Source organism: Enhydra lutris, unplaced genomic scaffold, assembly GCF_002288905.1.
Source record: "Enhydra lutris kenyoni isolate GAN:26980312 unplaced genomic scaffold, ASM228890v2 scaffoldscaffold6, whole genome shotgun sequence".
Taxonomy (NCBI): Eukaryota; Metazoa; Chordata; class Mammalia; order Carnivora; family Mustelidae; genus Enhydra; species Enhydra lutris.
In genome coordinates this window covers 18,521,828-18,542,991 of record NW_019154090.1, presented here as the reverse complement: position 1 = coordinate 18,542,991, position 21,164 = coordinate 18,521,828, and the positions used below count along the sequence as shown (strand labels likewise).

General features: G+C 40.0%; 1 protein-coding gene across 1 annotated transcript in view; it reads left to right on the top strand.

Annotated features, from left to right (window-relative positions):
- LOC111141399 (DNA topoisomerase I) overlaps positions 1-21,164 on the top strand; it is a 96,425-nt gene that overhangs the window by 19,275 nt on the left and 55,986 nt on the right. Inside the window, exon 3 of the mRNA XM_022493917.1 lies at positions 15,333-15,435. Within this exon, the coding sequence (XP_022349625.1) occupies positions 15,333-15,435 (103 nt within the window). The remainder of the gene's footprint in view (positions 1-15,332; positions 15,436-21,164) is intronic.

Genomic DNA, 21,164 nt, shown 5'->3' with positions numbered 1-21,164 from the left:
TACAGTGTTGTTCCCACCTCAAGGGGGATAAATAACAAATTTAGCTAGCTTACTAATTAAAAAACTGAAATAACAGTGGGCTCCGCATTGGCCTCCCCTTCAAAGTTATCATTCATGTGATTTACTTTATCTAGTTAGATTAGGAGTAAATTTTAACTACTTTTAAATTATGTTGATTAATGACCATTCCTGGGCTCTTTGAAGGAAGGAAAATGGTGCGAGTTGGACTTAGTGTGAATATCATTTAGGAGAAAGCTATGGAATGAGAGAGGAGCCATAGGAACAGGTAAAGCAGGGGGAATATTCTTCACTAACACACTGAGCTTGAGAATGGCACCTGTCTTCACAGGATATATTGGGGATAGTTTCAAAAAGAATGTAAGGGGACGCCTGGGTGGCTCAGTTCATTAAGCGGCTGCCTTCGGCTCAGGTCAAGATCCCAGCGTCCTGGGATTGAGTCCCACATCAGGCTCCTTGTTCCGTAGGGAGCCTGATTCTCCCTCGGGGGCGCCTGGGTGGCTCAGTGGTTAAAGCCTCTGCCTTCAGCTCAGGTCATGATCTCAGGGTCCTGGGATCGAGTCCCGCATTGGGCTCTCTGCTCAGCGGGGAGCCTGCCTCCTCCTCCTCTTTCTCTCTGCCTGCCTCTCTGCCTACTTGTGATCTGTCAAATTAAAAAAAAAAAAAATCTTTAGAAAAAGAATGTTATTAAATACACCAGAAACTAATGTTATATGTCAATTACACCTTGGTTTTAAAAGGAGGTTATTTCGGGGTTCCTGGGTGGCTCAGTGGGTTAAAGCCTCTGCCTTTGGCTCAGGTCATGCTCTCGGGGTCTTGGGATTAAGCCCCTCATCCAGCTCTCTGCTCAGTGGGGAGCCTCTCTCCCCCCCCAATCTCTCTGCCTGCCTCTCTACGTGTGATTTCTGTCAAATAAATAAATAAAATCTTTAAAAAAAAAAAGTTATTTCATGACTAGGGAAAATTGCATGAAATTCAAATTTCAGTGTCCATAATTAAAATTTTATTGTAGTGTAGCCATGCTCATTCCTTTAAATATAATCTATGGCTGCTTTTCTGCTACAGTGGCCATTGAGTACCTGCTACAGAAATCGAATGGGCTGTAAAGCCTGAACTACTTAACTACCTGTTCCTTTACAGAAAAATGTTGTTAACCCTTGGATTGGTGAGTAGTGCCAGGTGCTTACCTGACTGAGTGGCGCTTGTATCTGTCACAGAAAGCTCACAAGATTCTCTTCATATTACTTGGTAGCCTGTAGCTCCCAAAGGAATCTGTATAAGAAAAATGCCAAAAGTTTACTCTAAATTTGCAGTTTCATTGAGTCTTTAATCCATTTTTTCTTATTCATTTTCCCAACAGAGTCCTACTGGTTGGACTCAAGTAACCTGTCTCTAAGCATGGCTCTGCCCACTGGATGTGCAAACAACAAAGAAAGTTTATATTCGAAAGAACTTGACTACCCTACTCTTTACTTAAACTATGTTACCTCTTACGTATGTTACCTCTTAACCTCTTACTTACCTCTTAATATGTTACCTCTTCCTCTCAAACAGGCTGTGAGAGAGCAGGTGAAAACAACCTCTTTACTTCCTCAATTGTAGAGACTCAGCATTCTCAGCTGTACGAAATAAATAAATATATAAAGTCACCAGGGAACGACTCAGCACCTTGTGCGTGCCTTTTAAAAGAATGGAGACCCAATTGAAGTAGAAACTGGAAATAAAATCAGTAGCATGTCCATTATTGCAGGTGGCTGGTATTTGGTATTAATTATTGCTCAGAGGATCAAGAAACAAGGTGGGGTTTTTCAAAATATGATTCTGGACAATGTAGATTATGGTCACCTGGAAAGTTAAAATACACATATCTAGGGATGATCTAAACCCCAGGTGTCAGGGAAGTTTAAGAACCACTAGTATCAAGGATTTAAATTTTTTCTTTTTACCTTAATCTGTTTTAACTTTGAATTAAAACAAGTTGGTTTTTTTTTTCCTATAGATTTTATTTGGTTGGGGGGAGGGAAGGGAGAGGAAGACTCCCCACTGAGCCCAGAACCTGAGGCAGGGCTCAAAGCAGGGCTTGATCTCAGGACCCCAAGATCATAACCCTATCTGAAATCAAGAATTGTTTGATTTGGGGTTGATTGATGATTGATTAGGGGCGCCTGATTGGTTGATTAGGGGCACCCGAGCCACCCCGGTGCCCCTAAAACAAAATTTTTAAAAAGACTTTATTTACTTTTTTGTAAGAATGAAAGCAAGATTGTGAGCAGGGAGAGGGGCCGAGGGGGGAAGGAGAAGGCGAGAGAAGCTGAAGCTGTCTCTGTGCTGAGGGTGGAGCCTGATGGAGGGCTGGATCCCACGATGTTGAGATCATGACCTGAGCTGAAACCAAGAGCCAGATGCTTAACCAGCTGAGCCACCCAGGTGTCTCTGAGTAAACAATTTCTAAGGTCAGAGGATTCTTTTGACTAGAAGTGTAGGTGTCAATAGAGGTCATCTTACAGATTGGAAAAAACAGACTAGATCAGAGAAATAAATGAACCAAGTTCCCCATCAGGACTCTGCATAAAAGACTCAGTTGCTTTAAGGAATTGACTTAAAATATGTTGTTTAGTTCTGGGATGATAATATAATAGTGAACAGACTGTTCTGGACCCTAATTGTGTCTACAAACTACAGCTCAAAAGACCTTATACTTATATTTAATTAGGTAACATATATTTTTTTGAAGACCATTTGGTGGTCCCATCACTGCAATCTGTGTTCTTTTTAAAAATTTTAATGTAATTAATTAGTCCCTGGGAATGAGAACCAGAAGAAGATGAACTTGAGTTTAAGGAGCATAATGGAAGGAGCAGGATGAGAGAGAAGGTTGTAAAGTAAGTTAACATAGGGTGCATAGACAGGAAGAGGCTGAAAAGACAGATTAAGGTAATTGTAGTGTTGTAAAAGCATAAAAGAAGTCCAAGAAATTTAAATGTGGAAGTAGACTGACTGGAAGAGAAAACCCTCTGACCATTTAACCCTTTTTTTGTGTGTGGGACTAAGTCCTAAAGCAAACCAGCTGGCTGCTTCATTTGTGTCTTTCATGAAAGGTCCTTAAAGACAATGTCTGGTCATTCCTTTCACAGAGTTGCTGATGTTTAAGAACCACAGTAAGTTCTTGTAAGGGTTTTTAAGTCAGTTTGTACTCTCTCCTGAACTTGTAGACACTTTGGAAAAATGTGACTGTTTTTAGAAATTTGAAGTTGTGTTGCAAAGTTGATAAAAAAAAATTTGAAAATCTCGGGCTTCTGTCTTTGAGCAACTCTGTGTTTTTCTAATGCAGCGTACTAAAAGTTTCTGATGATGAAGTTTTTACCAAGTATTGAATTGAGGAGAAAGACTCAAGCAATTTGCAGAATAATTGGCAAGTTTCATTTGATTAAAGTTGACCCTTTGTTTTCCTTGGCCTCAATAACTTATTGTGAAGGTCTTCTCCAGCTGCAACACTAAAGTCTGACACTGGAACTTCACAGAGCCGAGTCCAGGGAAACTTGGGCTGTTAGGGAGACCCTTTTACCTCCTCCCTTTCCACAGTTACTCATTTAACAGCTACTGGTGTTGGGTGGAGTTAGGGTGGTTATTATGCCCTTTATGGAACTTTATGAGGGCAGAGACTTGGTATTGTTTGCTGCTCTATTTCCACACCTAGAACAATGTCTGACACAGAGTTGACATTGGATATATATGCAAATGAATGAATACTGTGAACCCCAACTGCCTTAAGGAGGGAAGAAGAGATATACTTCCATCTGCCATCTTCTCAGCTGGAGTTGGTTTTTGTTTTATCAGCTTGAGAATACTAGGTCCCTAATGGGAGAACCCCATTAGTTACAGTAATAAATGAGTCTTATTTACGTATAACACACATCTGGGGAGAACAAATGCTAATATTGACTTCAAAAATTAGAAATGTTATTGGTCCCTTCCCTCATTCTGGATTTTCTTTAGAGCTGAATCCTCCCAGCAGTTTTCTTTTAAATTCCAGAGCTCTTTGAGCTTTTAGCCAGAATACCATCTGTCCTGCTTGCTTTGAAAGGCTATTAACTATGACCTGGAATTTTGGAAATATGGTTATTGAGAATCGCTGTAAAATATTGATAAGGACTGTTCTATGGGCTGCAGATTGAAATTGGCCGCCATTAGGATGGATCACAGTTTCTTAGATTGAAACCAGTCACATTTGGTAAAGTCCAAATTTAGACACCTGTGGTAGGGGAGAGGGAAGGGTAGAATTCTTGCATTCCTCAATCAATTTCTCTTCCACTTCCGGGCTTTGAGCCTTCCTAACTACTTTTAGTTTGGCATTGAGTTCCTGGGGAGATTCACACAGCCCTGATACCGACCATACTCCCAGATGCCAGTCTTTATCACCAAAACCAGCTTGTTATCTGTCCTAGACAAAAACAGTCTTAAAGTGTTAGAACCTACTGAGTATAGAGTATTTTTTTTTTTTTTAAGATTTTATTTACTTGACAGAGACAGACACTGCAAGAGAGGGAACAGCAGCCCTCCCACTGAGCAGGGAGCCTGGGCTCGAACCCAGGACCCAGGGATCACGACCTGAGTCGCCCAACGATTGAGCCACGCAGGTGTCCCGGGTATAGAGTATTAAAGTGTTGATTCTGTTCAGATTCTAGCTTCTGGGGATTTGGTATCCATGGGTTTGAAAGGGAGCAAGGAGAAGATGCAAGGATTTATCCCAGTAAACATGATTTAATAAATGAGCAGCAGGTGGTGAATATCTTCTTCAGAAAATTAATTTCTTCACCCAGGGCTTTTACCCAAATGATTCCCGTGCCCACCTTCCTAATGCAGTGGTTGTATATTGATGTGTCAGAGATGAGCAGAGGTTATCTTTGACAAAGTTGCCTCCTTGGGGAAGACAGGCAGCTTTTAATGGATAACTGTTCCTCACCCCCATCCTTCATAAACTTGATTATCTTTGGAGGAGGAACCCATCATATCATACAGCTGTTTTAAGTCTTAAAACTTGTCATCAGAGGTCACTGTAAATGAGGTCTGGCTCAAAACATGGCACAGAGCTCTTTTATATCAGAAAAATCTCTACTTCTGTTTACACAGAAGCAGAGGATTCTTCTCTTCTGCCCTGATCTGATTACTCGAATAGTTTAGGAGAGTGATGGAGTGCCAAAATGCTTTAAGATCATGGAATAGTTGATAAAATGATCAGTAATCTTTGCCAGTTCCATAGCCTATTCTCAAGGTGTAAATGTTCATGCCGGGGTTAAATAGCAGTTGCATTAGAGACCCTGAGTAGAATAAGCTTGGCAGTACTGTTAGCCACCTTGATTGCAGCTAACCTTATGCAAATATTTCTATGGGGATGGTGTTAACTGGTGTTATCGGTGCATCCCTTAAAACTTGTAGGTAGGTTTTTTAGGCTTCTGGGTATAGGATTGTAGAGCAAGCCAGTTTCACTTACTCGTAAGTGCTTTTCTTTCCTGTATCTGTGGACAGGTAAGAAAATCAGATAGCCTTTTATCCATCATTGGCTTTTTGGGCAAGGTGAATTGGCTTGGTTGCTGTCTTAAGTGCATGTATAGAACCTGAACTCTGAGTTATTTGGAGTTATTGGGTAGGCTTGATATAGTTTTATGTAAATTAGTCATGAAGAGGGCTCAGTAATAGTTGTACTTTATTGACAATTTGTAATTTTGTGGAGATTAGCCAGGAATTCCATTACAATCATACACAAGGATTTTGACTGCGTTTTGAAAGAAAATTCTTTAAGGTCACTTAAATATTCTGAGTCCAGGTTTCTTCATCTGTAAGAGAGGTGAGCTTACTGAGGTCACAGGTATCTAAGATGATGAACAGAGATTTGAAGCTCTGAATCACTGACCTGCACTGCTGCCTTAGAGATCCAGTAGTCAAGTGACTTCTAACCCAGTATCATACAGTAAGTGAACAAGGATTCGAGTCCGGTATTTTTTGCTCTGTTGAGCCAGAGTGAAACTTCCTCCCGCGTCCTTCAGAAGTCTTTTCCAGCATTCTCTGTTACTTTGTAATGTCTGTAATTGGCATTAGGGTTTAGCCATGATATTTTGTGCTAACTGCATCATTTTTTTTTAAGATTTTATTTATTTATTTGACAGAGAGAGATCATAAGTAGGCAGAGAGGCAGGCAGAGAGAGAGAGAGAGAGAGAGAGAGAAGGAAGCAGGCTCCCTGCCGAGCAGAGAGCCGGATGCGGGACTCAGTCCCAGGACCTTGAGATCATGACCTGAGCTGAAGGCAGAGGCTTAACCCACTGAGCCACCCAGGCACCCCTAACTGCATCATTCTTGAACATAATTTTTTATTTCTGGTTTTTAAAGATTTTATTTATTAGAGCATCCATGCGAGAGAGCGTGAGCAGGGGAGAGGGAAAAGCAGAAGCAGACTCCCAGTTGAGCAGGGAACCCAGTGTGGGGCTCGATCCCAGGACCCCAGGATCACAATCCGAGCCAAAAGGAGCCACATAACTGACTGAGCCACCTAGGCACCCCCATTCTTGAGCATATTTAATAAAGTGTTTGGGTTTCTTTTTCATATAGAGTGTGTGTGTGTGTGTGTGTGTGTGTGTGTGTGTGTGTATCTGGTTTCTGTAGTGGGGAGTGAATTCTTCATCTTATGCCTGGTTTGCACTGATTTGGCTACTTGGAGCTGACTCTGTAGGTGGTTACCAAACCTGCAGCTTCATTGTGAGCCTGGGATTAGGCCAGCTTTCAGGGACTTGGTAACAGTTGGATTCAGTTTTGTTGGATTTATTTGATACTGGAGTTTCTTATTCCTAGGTGTTTTGTTTCCCTTCTATCTAAGTTGAGATTAAGACTCTAAAGCCACAAGAAGTAGGAGTCCCATCTATATCTTTTTAAGAAACTGCTTTTGGGACGCATGGTTTTAGAGAGGCAAATTAAATATAATGCTGGATTTTTTTTTTTCTTCTTCTTAGATTTATTTATTTGAGAAAAAGAGAGAGCACAAGCAGGGGAAGCAACAAGGAGAGGGAGAATCAGGCTCCCCGCCCAGCAGGGAGCCTGACATGGGGCTCCATCCCAGGACCCCAAGATCATGATCTGAGCCAAAGGCAGACATTCAGTTGACTGAGCCACCCACGTGCGCCGGGATCTTGTTTTTTAATATGTCCCTTGCAAGAATCAAGTCCACCATTTCCTACCTGGCAGAAAGTGTATCTCACTTAATTCTGCTCAATCATGAGAAGATGAATTTTTCAGCAAAAAAAAAAATCAAACAATAAATAATAAGAGCTGACTTTAATTGCTCATCTGCCAGGAACGCCCTCTCCTACTTTGCTAACTCTTTTGCCCTCGGTAAGTCTTAGTTTAAACACTACCTCCTTCAGGGAGCCTGTGTTCACTCCTCACTGCCCTCTTGGACCCAGGCTCTTTATTTCTTCTTGTTCTCTGGTGGAATCGGGCTGTTTCCCCTCATCGTTTTACATTTTACTTTACAAAAGAACTATTAAGCTTAGATTCAGTTATTTTTACTCTTAAGACTCTTTTAAAAAGTAACTGCTTTACTATCCTTTCAGAAAAATAGCAGGAGGGCAGAAAAATAGAAAAGAAAATTCTGCCCCTGTGTAAGAAATGGAAGTCCTAGCACCCGTATGTTTTTTGTGAAGACAGTGGGGGAATATCTGTTACCATTATAAAAAGTGTGTGTAGTTTTCTGAGTATAGGAGCATCGTAATGCAATGAAAACCATTACTTTAATGTTAATCATTTGACATTTGAGATTTTGGGGTTAGGAAAGGAATTTTAATACATTTTCAGCAAGTCTCAAATTTAGAAAGGTTTCTTCTCTGTTGACTTAATTTTTCTCTGCCTTCACATATGCATGGAGCAGCATAAATTTTCTGCCTTGGAAGTGTATCTTCACACTGAATTCCTACATATGGATTGGTGGGTCATGAAAAGAGATTGTGTTTGTTAGTTTTGTTAGACACTGCTAATGTCCCTCTCCACAGGGGTTATATGAACTATATGAACTTTTTCAAGGTGTTAGAAGAGGCAGAAATGTGTCTCAGATTTGAAATTGGCACCACCCAGAGTTTTGGAAACCAGAGATGACCCATGAAACATTACTACCTCAGACAGAGTACACACTTAGTAGGAGATGGCTATTACTGTTGTCTTTTGTGAAATGGTGATATTTCCTCATCATAAGAGTAGTAAGAACGTTGACTAAAACAGCATTTCTAAGTACTCTAGCATGGTTCTAGCACATAAATTAGTGCCCCATTTCTCTTGAGTGCCTTGGGCCACGGCTCTTCGCCTTCATATCTTAATTACCTTACTGGATTGTCAGCTCTGTGAGGGTTGAGTTCACATCTGATGAGTCTTTAGCAGGGCAGTTTGGATTTAAGAAGATACTAAAAGTAGTTGTAAACTGAATTAACCCTAAGAATATAATTCCGAATCCCAGTAATAAGAGATTTCCTTTTCTTTTGCACGTTAACCATGAAGTCCTCATGTTAAGCTAGCTAGCAGTTTTTCCTGAGAATATGTCCTGAGAGAACACAGATACTTTCCTCTCTTGTCATTTGGAAGTCTCTTTACTTAGAATCTTTATTAACCTAAAAGAATGCCTTGACAATAATAACAAAAGATGTTGATTCCATATATCCTTATGGAGTAACTTCTGTTAAGTTAGAGTGAAAGGAATTAGTTGTTACATGTCTTCTGTTTCTCAGGGCTGCCTCATTTCAGGGGTGTTCTCCCATGTCTCCATCTCAGATTCTTTAATGCATACATTTGGAACAGTTGTTGTCGGGTTATTAGGTGACCTGAATTCACAACAAATGAAGTTTTCTGGTGATTTTATATGCAGTGGTTTGCACCTTCCATTTCTAATCTACCTGTCAAGTTCAACACAGTTCTTTTTGCATTAACAGATGCTTGAAATGGCAAGATCCTTTGTCCAAAACATTTTAACAGTCTATTCTTAGATGAATTCCAGTTCAGGGGAAAAGGTACATACTTACTTGAAGTAATCTTTAAGGCCGTTAGTCTACTGTCTATAAATATTTCTACCATGAGGGATATAGATAAGTTTGCTCTTATTGGCTTCCCTCTCTCACTTACTGGCTTCTTTTCTGACCAATATCTTTAGTCAGATATTCTGCTGTTGCCTGAAGTACAATATATGACTTCAGTTAGCTTCATCATTTCTTTAGTCCCTTCCTCCTCCCCTCCCCATCTTTGTTCTGCACAGCTTTCCTGTGTCTGCGAAAGCACCTTTTTCTGCTAATCACTTGGACCCAAAGATTTTGAAACTCTTTGATTCTTCCTCTGAATTTATTTATTATACACAGCCAGTTTATGGAGTTCCTGGTAGACTGCTTAAAAAACCGCTAGCTCATTATTTTGCTTTTACCTTTCTACCCACATTGCCCTTCAATTAATTTTCCTTAAGTATGGGTTTTATTTTGTTCCTTTTCTGCTTGTGTAGTGGCTCCCTGTCATCCTTAGAGTAGGATACCCTTGCTCTTGGGTTAATGTTATCTGTCCAACTTTACCTTTCTCTTACTGCTCCTTAACACAAATGCTCTCTTGGGCTAAGCTAGTCGTCATCTTGTTGAATCCTTATGTAATAAGAAAAAATAGACACTGGAAGGGAAGAAGCTTAAAGATCGTGTTTAGCTTTTTGTTATTAAAGTTTCAAACGTGAACAGCAGTAGAGAGAGAGTAGTATATAATAAACTCCCCGTGTGTCTTGTACCCCCAGTTCTGTAACTGTCAACTTTTTGCCGTCTTGTTTTATCTTTCCTCATACCCCCAGAACTTTTTTTTTGGCCTGAGGGTATTTTATTTTATTTTAAATTTTTTATTTTTCTAATTTCTTTTCAGTGTACCAGAATTCATTGTTTATACACCACACCCAGTGCACCATGCAATACGTGCCCTCCATAATACCCATCAACAGGCTCACCCAGCTTCCCACCCCCCACCCCCGCCCCTTCAAAACCCTCAGATTGTTTCTCAGAGTCCATAGTCTCTCATGTCCTCCATGTTATTTCTTATGCTCCACAAATAAGTGAAACCATATGATAATTGACTCTCTCTGCTTGACTTATTTCACTCAGCATAATCTCTTCCAGTCCCGTCCATGTTGCTACAAAAGTTGGGTATTCATCCTTTCTGATGGAGGCATAGTACTCCATAGTGTATATGGACCACATCTTCCTTATCCATTCATCTGTTGAAGGGCATCTTGGTTCATTCCACAGTTTGGCGACTATATTTTAAAGATTTTATTTATTTATTTTGACAGAGAAAGAGAGAGTGCAAGAGTGAGCAACAACAGCAGGGGGAGCAGCAGGCAGAGGGAGGGAGAGGGTGAGGGAGAAGCAGGCTCACCGAGCAGGGAGGTTGCGGGGCTCAGTCCCAGGACTGGGATCATGACCTGAGTGGGAGACAAGGCAGATTATTCACACAAAATCTCAGGTTACTCATAAATTTACCACCCATAGATAACTACTTTTAACATTTGGGTATCTGTCTTTCTAGTCTTTTTCATATTGTTTGTTTATGTGTTTGTTGAATTATGCACAAAGCAATTTTTTTTTAAAGATTTTATTTATTTGTTAGAGAGAGAGAGAGAGAGAGAGAGCGCGAGCAGAGGCAGAGGGAGAAGCAGGCTCCCCGCCAAGCAAGGAGCCCGATGTGGGATTCGATCCCAGAACGCTGGGATCATGACCTGAGCCGAAGGCAGCTGCTTAACCAACTGAGCCGCCCAGGCGTCCCACAGAGCAATTTTTTAAAAAAGATGTTATGTCCCTGCCATACTCAAGGGCCATAATAGCAGATCCTGATGTTCTCTTTCTTATTTGTTAAATCTAACCTATAAACAAATTCAAATAACACATATTTCGTTCCAGGTTGTAGAGCGGGTGGCATGTTTTGTTGTTATGGTTAAGTCCTTAGTTTGGGGTCAGTTGTCATGTGGGTTTTTTTTTTTTAATGTTTTTATATTAATTATTTTTATTAACATATAATGTATTATTTGCCCACGGGTACAGGTCTGTGAATCATCAGGCTTACACACTTCACAGCACTCACCATAGCACATACTGTCTCTAGTGTCTATAACCCACCCTCTCCACACCCCCCCCCCCAGCAACCCTCAGGTTTTTTGGTAAGATTAAGAGTCTCTTATGGTTTGTCTCCCTCCCAATCCCTCTTGTTTCATTTTTTCCTTCCCTACCCCTCAATTCCCCCCAGTCTGCCTCTCAAATTCCTCATATCAGGGAGATCATATGATAATTGTTTTTCTCTGATTGACTTATTTCCGCTCAGTATAATACCCTCTAGTTCCATCCAAGTCGTTGCAAATGGCAAGATTTCATTTCTTGATGGCTGCATAGTATTCCTCTGTGTGTGTGTGTGTGTGTGTGTGTGTACACATATGTACACACCACATCTTCTTTATCCATTCATCTGTTGATGGACATCTAGGTTCTTTCCATAGTTTGGCTATTGTGGACACTGCTGCTATAAACATTCGGATGCACATGCCCCTTCAGATCACTACATTTGTATCTTTTTTGTTGTTGTTGTTAAAGATTTTATTTATTTATTTGACAGAGATCACAGGCAGGCAGAGAGGCAGGCAGAGAGAGAGGAAGGGAGGGAAGCAGGCTCCCTGCTGAGCAGAGAGCCCATGTGAAGCTGGATCCCAGGACCCTGGGATCATGACCTGAGCTGAAGGCAGAGGCTTTAACCCTGAGCCACCCAGGCGCCCCACTACATTTGTATCTTTAGGGTAAATATCCAGTAGTGCGATTGCTGGGTTGTAGGGTAGCTCTATTTTCCACCTTTTTTTTTTTTTAAGATTTTATTTTTATTTATTTGACAGATAGAGATCACAAGTAGGTAGAGAGACAGGCAGAGAGAGAGGAGGAAGCAGGCTGCCTGCTGAGCAGAGAGCCTGATGTGGGGCTCGATCCCAGGACCCTGAGATCATGACCTGAGCCGAAGGCAGAGGCTTAACCCACTGAGCCACCCAGGTGCCCCCCCCCTTTTTTAAAGATTTTATTATTTTCCACTTTTTGAGGAACCTCCATGCTGTTTTCCAGAGTGGCTGCACCAGCTTGCATTTGTGTGGGTTTTTACTACTGTCAAGTGAATAGGGGTCACCACCTTTGTGTATTGGATTGACTCAGCATTTTAGAATTGTAGACTTAAGACAAGTTAGAGGGTTCTGTATGCTACATGGAAGATTGGGTTTAAGTCCTGCTTTTTTTTTTTGACACTATATGATTTTATTTTTCCCATTTCTGTGGGATGAGAATTTATTATACCTAGGGACATGGTCATCAAATTTTTGTTTCCTTATGGCCTGGCACAGAATAAATGCTTAGTGGATTATATTAAATGTGACTTTTTTGCTGTGAGCCAGGAATTGGATGAGCATATACACTGCCTGTACATTTTCATTAGTTACCTATTTTTATACAAAACATGTTACTTCAAAGTTTACAGCTTAAAACAACAAACACTTGTTTTCTCATGTAGTTTCTGTGAGCCAGGGATCCAGGAGCAGCTTCGCTGGATGATTTTGGCTCAGGGTCTGTCATGAGATTGCAGTTGTCTGAAGACTTACCTGAAACTGGAGGACCTACTTCCAAGATCGTTTACTCATGTGGCAGTTTCTCGCCACATGGGCCTCTCCCTAGGGCTGTTTGAGTGTCCTAACAATATGGCACCTGGCTTCCCCCAGAGCAAGGAGAAAGATGCAGTGCCTTTATGACCTGGTGGCAGAAGTCACCTACTGACATTTCCGTCTTACCCTGTTTTTTTAGGAATGAGTTTCTAAGTCTAGCCTGTATTCAAGGAGCAGAAAATTAGGCCATACCCCTTAAACAGAGAAATACCAAAGAATCTGTTGGACTATTCGTTTTTAAAACCCGTCACACATGTGTTGAGTACATAAACTTCCAATTGATGCATATTCAACATTGGGGTGACCTGACCTCAGTGAGCCACTTTTTTTTTTTTTTAAAGATTTATTTATGTATTTGACAGACAGGGATCACAAGTAGGCAGAGAGGCAGGCAGAGAGAGAGAGGAGGAAGCAGGCTCCCTGCCCAGCAGAGAGCCAGATATGGGGCTCGATCCCAGGACCCTGGGATCACGACCCGAGCTGAAGGCAGAGGCTTTAACCCACTGAGCCACCCAGGTGCCCCAGTGAGCCACATTTTAAATAGACTCTTGGGATAATTCTTAAACACAATAAAATTTGAGAGTCACTAACATAAATACATGGAGAGAGATACCATGTTCATGGATCAAAAGACACAAAAATGTTTTGATGTCATTCTTCTCCAAATTGTTCTATGAACACAAACTTCCCAGCTGGCTTTTCTTCTTCTTCTCCCTTTTGGAAATTGGCAAACTGAAACTAAAACTTCTATGAAATGCAGAAGACATAGAATAGCCACAACAGTTTTGAAAAAGAATAAGACTTAAGTGCTTTTATAACCTGATTTCAAAACTTGCTGTGAAAAAAAAAAAAAAATTACTGTGAAGCTATAGGAATCAAAATAGTGTGTGTTTGTGTAAGGATAGAGTAGAGTCCAGAAATAGACTTGGATTATATGGCCACTTCATTTTCAGTAAATAGGCCAAAGCAATTCACTGGGGGAAAAGGGTCATCTTTTCAAAAAATGGTGCTACAACTGGACATCTTTGTAAATTAAAAAATGAACCCTGTCTTTTTTTTTTTTTTAAAGATTTTATTTTTATTTATTTGACAGAGAGCACAAGTAGGCAGAGAGGCAGGCAGAGAGAGAGAGGGAAGCAGGCTCCCTGCCGAGCAAAGAGCCCAATGCAGGACTCGATCCCAGGACCCTGAGATCATGACCTGAGCCGAAGGCAGCGGCTTAACCCACTGAGCCACCCAGGCGCCCAGAACCCTGTCTTTTACTTCTGTAAAACTCACAATGTTTTCTGTGAAAAAAATTCACAATACATATATCTAACAAAAAAATTGTAATCTATAGTGTATAAAGAACTTTTTTTGTATAAAGAACTCTTACACAACTCAGTCATAAGGCAGATATTTTTAAAATGAGTGAAAGATTCGTGTATCAAAAAATTCATGTATCAAAGAAGATACATGAGTGGCCAGTAAACAAATGAAAAGGTGCCCATTATTAGGAAACTGGATTAAAACAACATTGAGATACCACTACATACCTGCTAGAATGGCTAAAATTGAAGATTGGTAATACTGAGTGTTAAGAGAATTTATAGCAGTTGGAACTTTTTGGTTGGAATGTATAATAGTACAACCACTTTCGAAAACAGTTTGGCAGTTTTGTATAAAGTTAAAGTTACACTTACCAGATGACCCATTGATTTCATTATTAAGTATATACCCAAAAGAAATGAAAACATGTCTACACAAAGACTTGTATATGAATGTTTATAGCAGATTTATTCGTAATAACTATGCCTGGAAATGACTCAATTGTATTTCAAGTGATGATAAGTGAATGGATAAGTATAAATTGCAGGGTATTCATAACGGTGGGATTCCACTTAGCTGTAAAATCTTAACCAACTACTGTTATATCCAGCAACATGGATGAATGTCAAAAAGAACATGTTAAGAAGGCAGACGTAAGAGTAAATCCTGTATGATTTCATTTATATAAAACTTTAGATATCATCTAATCCATAGTGCTAGCAAATTATTGGTTTGCTTTGGGTGGGGATGAAAGATTGGGATTGACTGGGGATGGGCATAAGGGAAACTTTCTTGGATGGTGTATCTTTGAAATGTATATATTTTACTGCATAGAAATAATACTTTATCGTAGTTGGTTTTAAAACATCTCTCTTAAAAAAATATCTCAAGGCTTGGATTTTCTAGAACTTACATAGATAACCATTTGATCTGAGAGTCAGTGTTCACGATTTATCCTTTTGTATCATTTATTATTTAGTCTCAATAGTACCACATCTGGGAGAAGAATGCCAAACAGTTGCTTCCTTTTACAGTAGAATTAATTCCCTTTTCCCCTTCGTGTTTGTTAACACTTGTCTTGGTTTTAGAGGCAGGGCAATGGGATGTCTTGTCTGTGTGGCTTTGTGAAATCTTTCCTTCCAGTGGAATGTGCTGTTATGACTACCTTGTCATTTGAATCCTGTCATTGTGCTTCTTGACCAGCTTGTCAAGGTAGGTGAGGAGGAGATAGCTTATGACTCTTCTTAACTGACTCATCTTTTATGGTTGCAGATTCTCATAAACACAAAGATAAACACAAAGATCGAGAACACCGGCACAAAGAGCACAAGAAAGATAAGGAGAAGGACCGAGAAAAGTCCAAACACAGCAACAGGTAAGGGTTAACCCAGCAAGTCCCTCATCATTTGGCAGTGGGGTGGCTGGCTTGGCTCACCTGGAATAGGCCTTAACTTGAGCCACAGGTAGGTCACATGGATAGCAGAGTAAACAGAGACTGTATTTGATTCCAGAGTTGCTGAAGAGTATAACCTTGATAATTCATGACTTACTGGGGATGCTATTGTTCGGATCAAGATGTACCATTTTCTTTCAATATATAGCTCATTAAAAATAAAATTGGAGGGGGAGGCACCTGAGTGGCTCAGTTGGTTAAGCATCTACCTTTGGCTCATGATCTTGGGGTCCTGGGATCAAGCCCAGCATCAGGCTCCTTGCCCAGAGGGGAGTCTGCTTTTCCCTCTCCCTCTCCTCCTCTCCCCACTCATGCTCACTCACTCTCTTGCTCTCTGTCTCTCAAATAAATAACATTTTTAAAAAAGATAAAATTTGGGGGGCACCTGGGTGGCTCATTTGGTTGATGGTCTGACATTTGATTTTGGCTCAGGTCATGATCTCAGGATTGTGTGTTCAAGCCATGCATTGGGCTCTGTGCTGGGCATGGAGCCTGCTTAAGATTCTCACTCTCCTTCTCTCTCTGCCCCTCCCCCTCACCAAAAAATAAATAAGCTATGAATTGATTGTAACGCATGATATCCCGAGAACCTGCCTTGATAAAAGGTGATTGGATCGGCATTATGTATATATATTTTTATTCTTTCTGTACTTTAACAGGTATAAATCAAAAATTCTTTCCTTGGCTTCTGTGGTATGTGAGCCCTTAAAATCATATGCAAAAGGTTGGGTATGTGAGATTTTCCTGAAGAGAGCATTCTTCGTTTCATCAGATTATCAAGCATTTAGTTCTCACACAAGCCAATGACCACCAATATAAATGTAACTCAGTAATGGTGCCTTTGGATTCAAGCCTCAGAAAGATGTTTTCTTTTTGTTTTGCTCCCGTTTTGGGGTATATGAAACAAGTGGTTAAACCCAAAGACTTGGCGTATCTTTGCATATGTGACCCCTTGTTGAAAATAAGGACTTACGCTTCCATTTTGAGTTAAAGGCATTTGGGGAGAATGCTATCTGATATTCCCAGAGTAGCCTAAGTTTTGTTAAAAGGGAATATAGGGGTGCCTGGGTGGCTCAATGGGTTAAGCCTCTGCCTTTGGCTTAGGTCATGATCTCAGGGTCCTGGGATCGAGTCCCGCATTGGGTTCTCTGCCCAGCAGGGAACCTGCTTCCCCCTCTCTGCCTGCCTCTCTACCTACTTGTGATCTCTGTTAGTCAAATAAATAAATAAAATCTTTAAGAAAAAGGGGGGGTGATGTAAAGACCACTTGTGCATTGGAATAAGTGCGTCCAGCCTTGAGTCTTTTGGAACTGCTTTATTAGCTCGGCTTATTGTCTCCAGACAAGTTAAAAGTGAGAATTGCTTTCCAAGTCTGTTTTTTTTTAATGGACCATTACAAACTTTAAGATATTTCTAGTGAATTCTTTTTATGAATAAGTCTTTGTGAATCATTAAAATAACTAGATTTTCTCTAGTGGGGACATTATGTATCATCTACCACTCCTGTGGTCTTTTTTACTTCACTGCTCACTCATTTCTTACCACTTGATCATCTAGTTTCCATTTTTGTTACTCTGGTGAATTTAATGCCAGTAGTTGATGAATTCAGTCTCAGTTCCCATGTATCTTCTCCAGTTTATAGTTGTTTAGCCCATATTGATATCGACCAAAGTAGATTTGAGAGCAAAGAATATTGCCAAGAATAAAGAAGTTCATTTCATAAAGATAAAAAAGAACCAGTTGGAAGGACATAACAATTATGCAGGTTTATATACTAATATCAGAGCCTTAAAATACATGAGGTAAAAACTGACAGAACTACAAAGAGAAATAGACCATTTATATTTATAGTCAAATATTACTGCCTCTTTCTCAGTTGATAGTATAAGCAGAGAGAAAACCATTACGAGGTAGAAGATTTGAACATCACCAACTAACTTGATTGGATTGAAATTCATAGAGTATTCCATGCAACAACAGCAGAATACAGATCTTTGGCACATGGCACATTTGCCTACATACTCCATATTCTGAGTCCAGCCCTCCTTTAAGACCACTTCCCTTGCCTTTCATGCCTCTGTCCTTTTCCACCTTTCTGGCCACCTTTCTCATCTCCTCCTTCCAGTGCATATAGCAATTCTCTGTTTTTGGCTGTCTCTGCTACCTCTCTTGCCATTTGCCCCTTCTTTCATATTCCATATCCAGTCTGGTGGAACTTCTCAGTTCCTCAAACACAACAGGTTTTCTGACACCCGTAGGCCTTTAAACATGCTGGTTCTGGAGTACTCTGTTGCCTACTTACTATCCTTTTTGTTGAAGCTTAGACTTCACTTCTTTCAGGCATCCTTTCAGCCCACCCCTTCATATGGAGTGCCACTTCTGTGTGTTCTCTGGTACCTTGAATATGTTCTTATCATAGTAATTGCCAAGTTGCATTGATGTTGTGATTGTCTCTTTACTTCTCTGTGTTCCTCATTAGACTTTTAAGGTCTCTGAGAGCAGAGTTGATGTCTGTTTCATTCGTTTTACATTCTCAAGGCTTAGTATAGTATCTGGCAGATAGCTGGCACTTAACTCATCTATATGTATTAAATCAGTGAGTGGATGACCGATGGGTACATCAGTTGCCATCTTCTCTCTTCTTTTCACATAGTCTTAATCTTCTACAGGATTGTTCCCCTTGGCCATCCCATTTTTCAAACAAGTTTTTAACTTTTTGGTAAAATATGTATAACATGTTTTGCCAGGGGTTTTGTTGTTTTGTTTTGCCGTTTTGAAATGACTTTAAGTATATTCACAGTATTGTACAACCATCACCAGTGTCCATTTCCAGAAATTTTTCAAATAGTCTCCGAACCCATTAAATGATACCTTCCCATTCTCCTCTCACGCCCCCATCCCTTGGCACCTTCTAGTCTATTTTCTGTTTATGAATTTACCTATCCTAGTACCTCATATAAGTGGAATCACAAAATATTTATCCTTTTTGTGTCTGGCTTATTTCCCTTAATCTAAAATTTTCAAGGTTTATCCATAATTGTCTCATATCTGGATTCCATTCCTCTTTTATGGCTGAATAATACTCCCATTGTGTGTCTACACCACAGTTAAAAATCTCTTCCCGTGTTGACGGATGCTTAGGTCATTTCCATCTTTCGACTATCATGAATAACGCTGCTGTGAACATGGGTGTGCAAGTATTTGAGTCCCTGCTTTCGATTCTTTGGATAAATACTTTGGAGTGGAATTGTTGGATCATGTCAAACAAGTATTTTTATTCTGTCTGCCATGTTTATGCTGTGCTGGCTGATGTGAAGTACCAAAAAAATGAGGCAGTCTTTGACAATGAAGAACTTCATCACCTGAGGAAAATGCTAATATAAAGAAATGCTGATTTCTGTGTTACCATGAATCCATCCCAAAAAAACTTTTATTTTATTTTTTTTTAAACTTTTAAAAAATACAGGTTAATATTTAAAACATCAACATTTAAAGATTGATCCCTTCTTTTCTGCCACATCTGATTTCACCATCCAAAATTTATCCTTGGGGGAGAAAAGATTAAGTAGAAGTGGCATAAAAGACTTTGGTACATCAGTTTGGCCCTCTCTGCTTTACCCAAATCTCCTTTTTTAAAAAATAAAGACTATATGGGACGCCTGGGTGGCTCAGTCAGTTAAGCTGCTGCCTTTGGCTCAAGTCATGATCCCAGAGTTCTGGGATCAAGTCCCACATGGGGCTCCTTGCTCGGCAGAGAGCCTGCTTCTTTCTCCGCCTCTGCCTGCCTCTCTGCCTGCTTGTGCACGTGCGCTCGCTCTCTCTCTGACAAATAAATAAAATCTTTAAAAAGAAAAAAATATGGTTTTGGTGTCATTTTTCTTGGAAAGTCCATTGTAGTTTAATCACCTTTGTCTAGAAGAAAGCCTCATCCTGGTGCTTCAGCTTAGGGTCGACATGACTTTGATTAGGTTACCTTTCTCAACTTAACTTTTCAGGTCCCGCATATTAATACATGCTTCAGGGGGGATAGGGGAGTCAAATACAAACGCTCTTTAACCTTGAGCTGTTTCACAAATTTGAGGAGGTGGTATTTTGTACCTCTCTATCAAACATACTTCCCTAAAATGATGGCATAGGCAAATTCAGGAATTTGTTCTAACACAATTTTGTGCCTTTTAATATTTTCTTCATTTCTAATCAAAATACTTAAGAAATAATAATCTGTTTGCCAAGAGGCATTGGAAAAACCTGGCCTGGGTTGCTGTTTACACATGACTAAGTCTAGCCCTGAATCTTAATTCACATGTAAGTTTAAGACAGTTTAACCAGATGATGCGTTGTAAACAGACTTTTAAATACTTCCTGTTTTGATCTCTGCTGACACACTACCTCTTTGCAACAAATCTAGTGTATTGGTTACATATCTGTATTTCAGTACAATCCTGTACACTGTGTTCCTTTTTTACATGACTTCTGATCTTTCTAGTAGTTTTGGGCTTCTTCATTTTCCTTCTGTAACAGATTAAAGAAACTTGGACGATTGTTTAGATCACCTCTGAGGAGCCCAGGATATTTAATGTGTTCTCTTCAAAAATTTGTTTTGAAGTTTTGAAAATTAATTTTAGGGGCACCTGGTTAGCTCAGTCAGTTAAACATCTGCCATTGACTGAGGGCGTGATGCCAGAGCACCAGAATCAAGCACTGTGCCCGGCTGCCTGCTCAGAGGGAGTCTGCTTCTGCATCTCCCTCTGCTTATCCCCACACTCATGACACTCTCCCCCTCTCTCAAATAAAATCTTAAAAAAAAAAAACTTCATTTTATTCCATTTTATTATATCCATTTTATTCCAGTATTTGCTAGTAAATTTGGCATGATTTTGTTGCTGTTACAAGAAAACGGGTTTTATACTAATGTGTTTCTGTGTCTTTCCTCTTCTGCTAGATATTAGCATCAATCATTTCTCATTTAGGACCCAGATCTCTCAAGAGATCCCCATCTTATTCATATACTTTCTCCTGTATTGTTCTTACTTAAGGTACAAAATAAGGGAGAGGTTATTAAAAGATCATTCCATCTTATCTCTTTGTGTGGTCAGGAGTCTGAGGTGACATGCCCAAAGTCACATGATGGTGTATTAGCAGAGCAAGGATGAGCGACCAGGGCCTCTGTGTTTGTTTTTTTTTTCTTCACTGCATTACTCGTTTCAGTAAAAGAAAAAGATCTTTCCTAAGGAGGGTTTGTTGTGTAGCTAAACTGTAAATACAAGCACCTCCTTCTCATATGCACGTAGTTGGCATCTCAGATTTTAAAATGCCAGATCCTTTCAGGCACTGCCTCTTTCTCTTTGGGCCCCAAGTCCCTGAAGATTTTGTCGATAAAGGTATTAATCTCATTAAGTTATGACCCTGTGAAAACCCCATCTCCCAGCTATTGCCTTTTTGGCCTATAATATTGCAGGAAGAGTTTATGCTAAAGTTAAATAAAAATAATTTCTTCTATTATTTGTCTCTGACGTTGCTTCTTTCTGGTAGCATTAACATTTAGCACTTCAGGTCCTTTTAAAAAATATATAAATCCTCCCAAAAGAAACAAAAGGAATATTCTTTCTAGATGCTTAAGAATCACTGCTTGTAGGATCGCACCAGATACT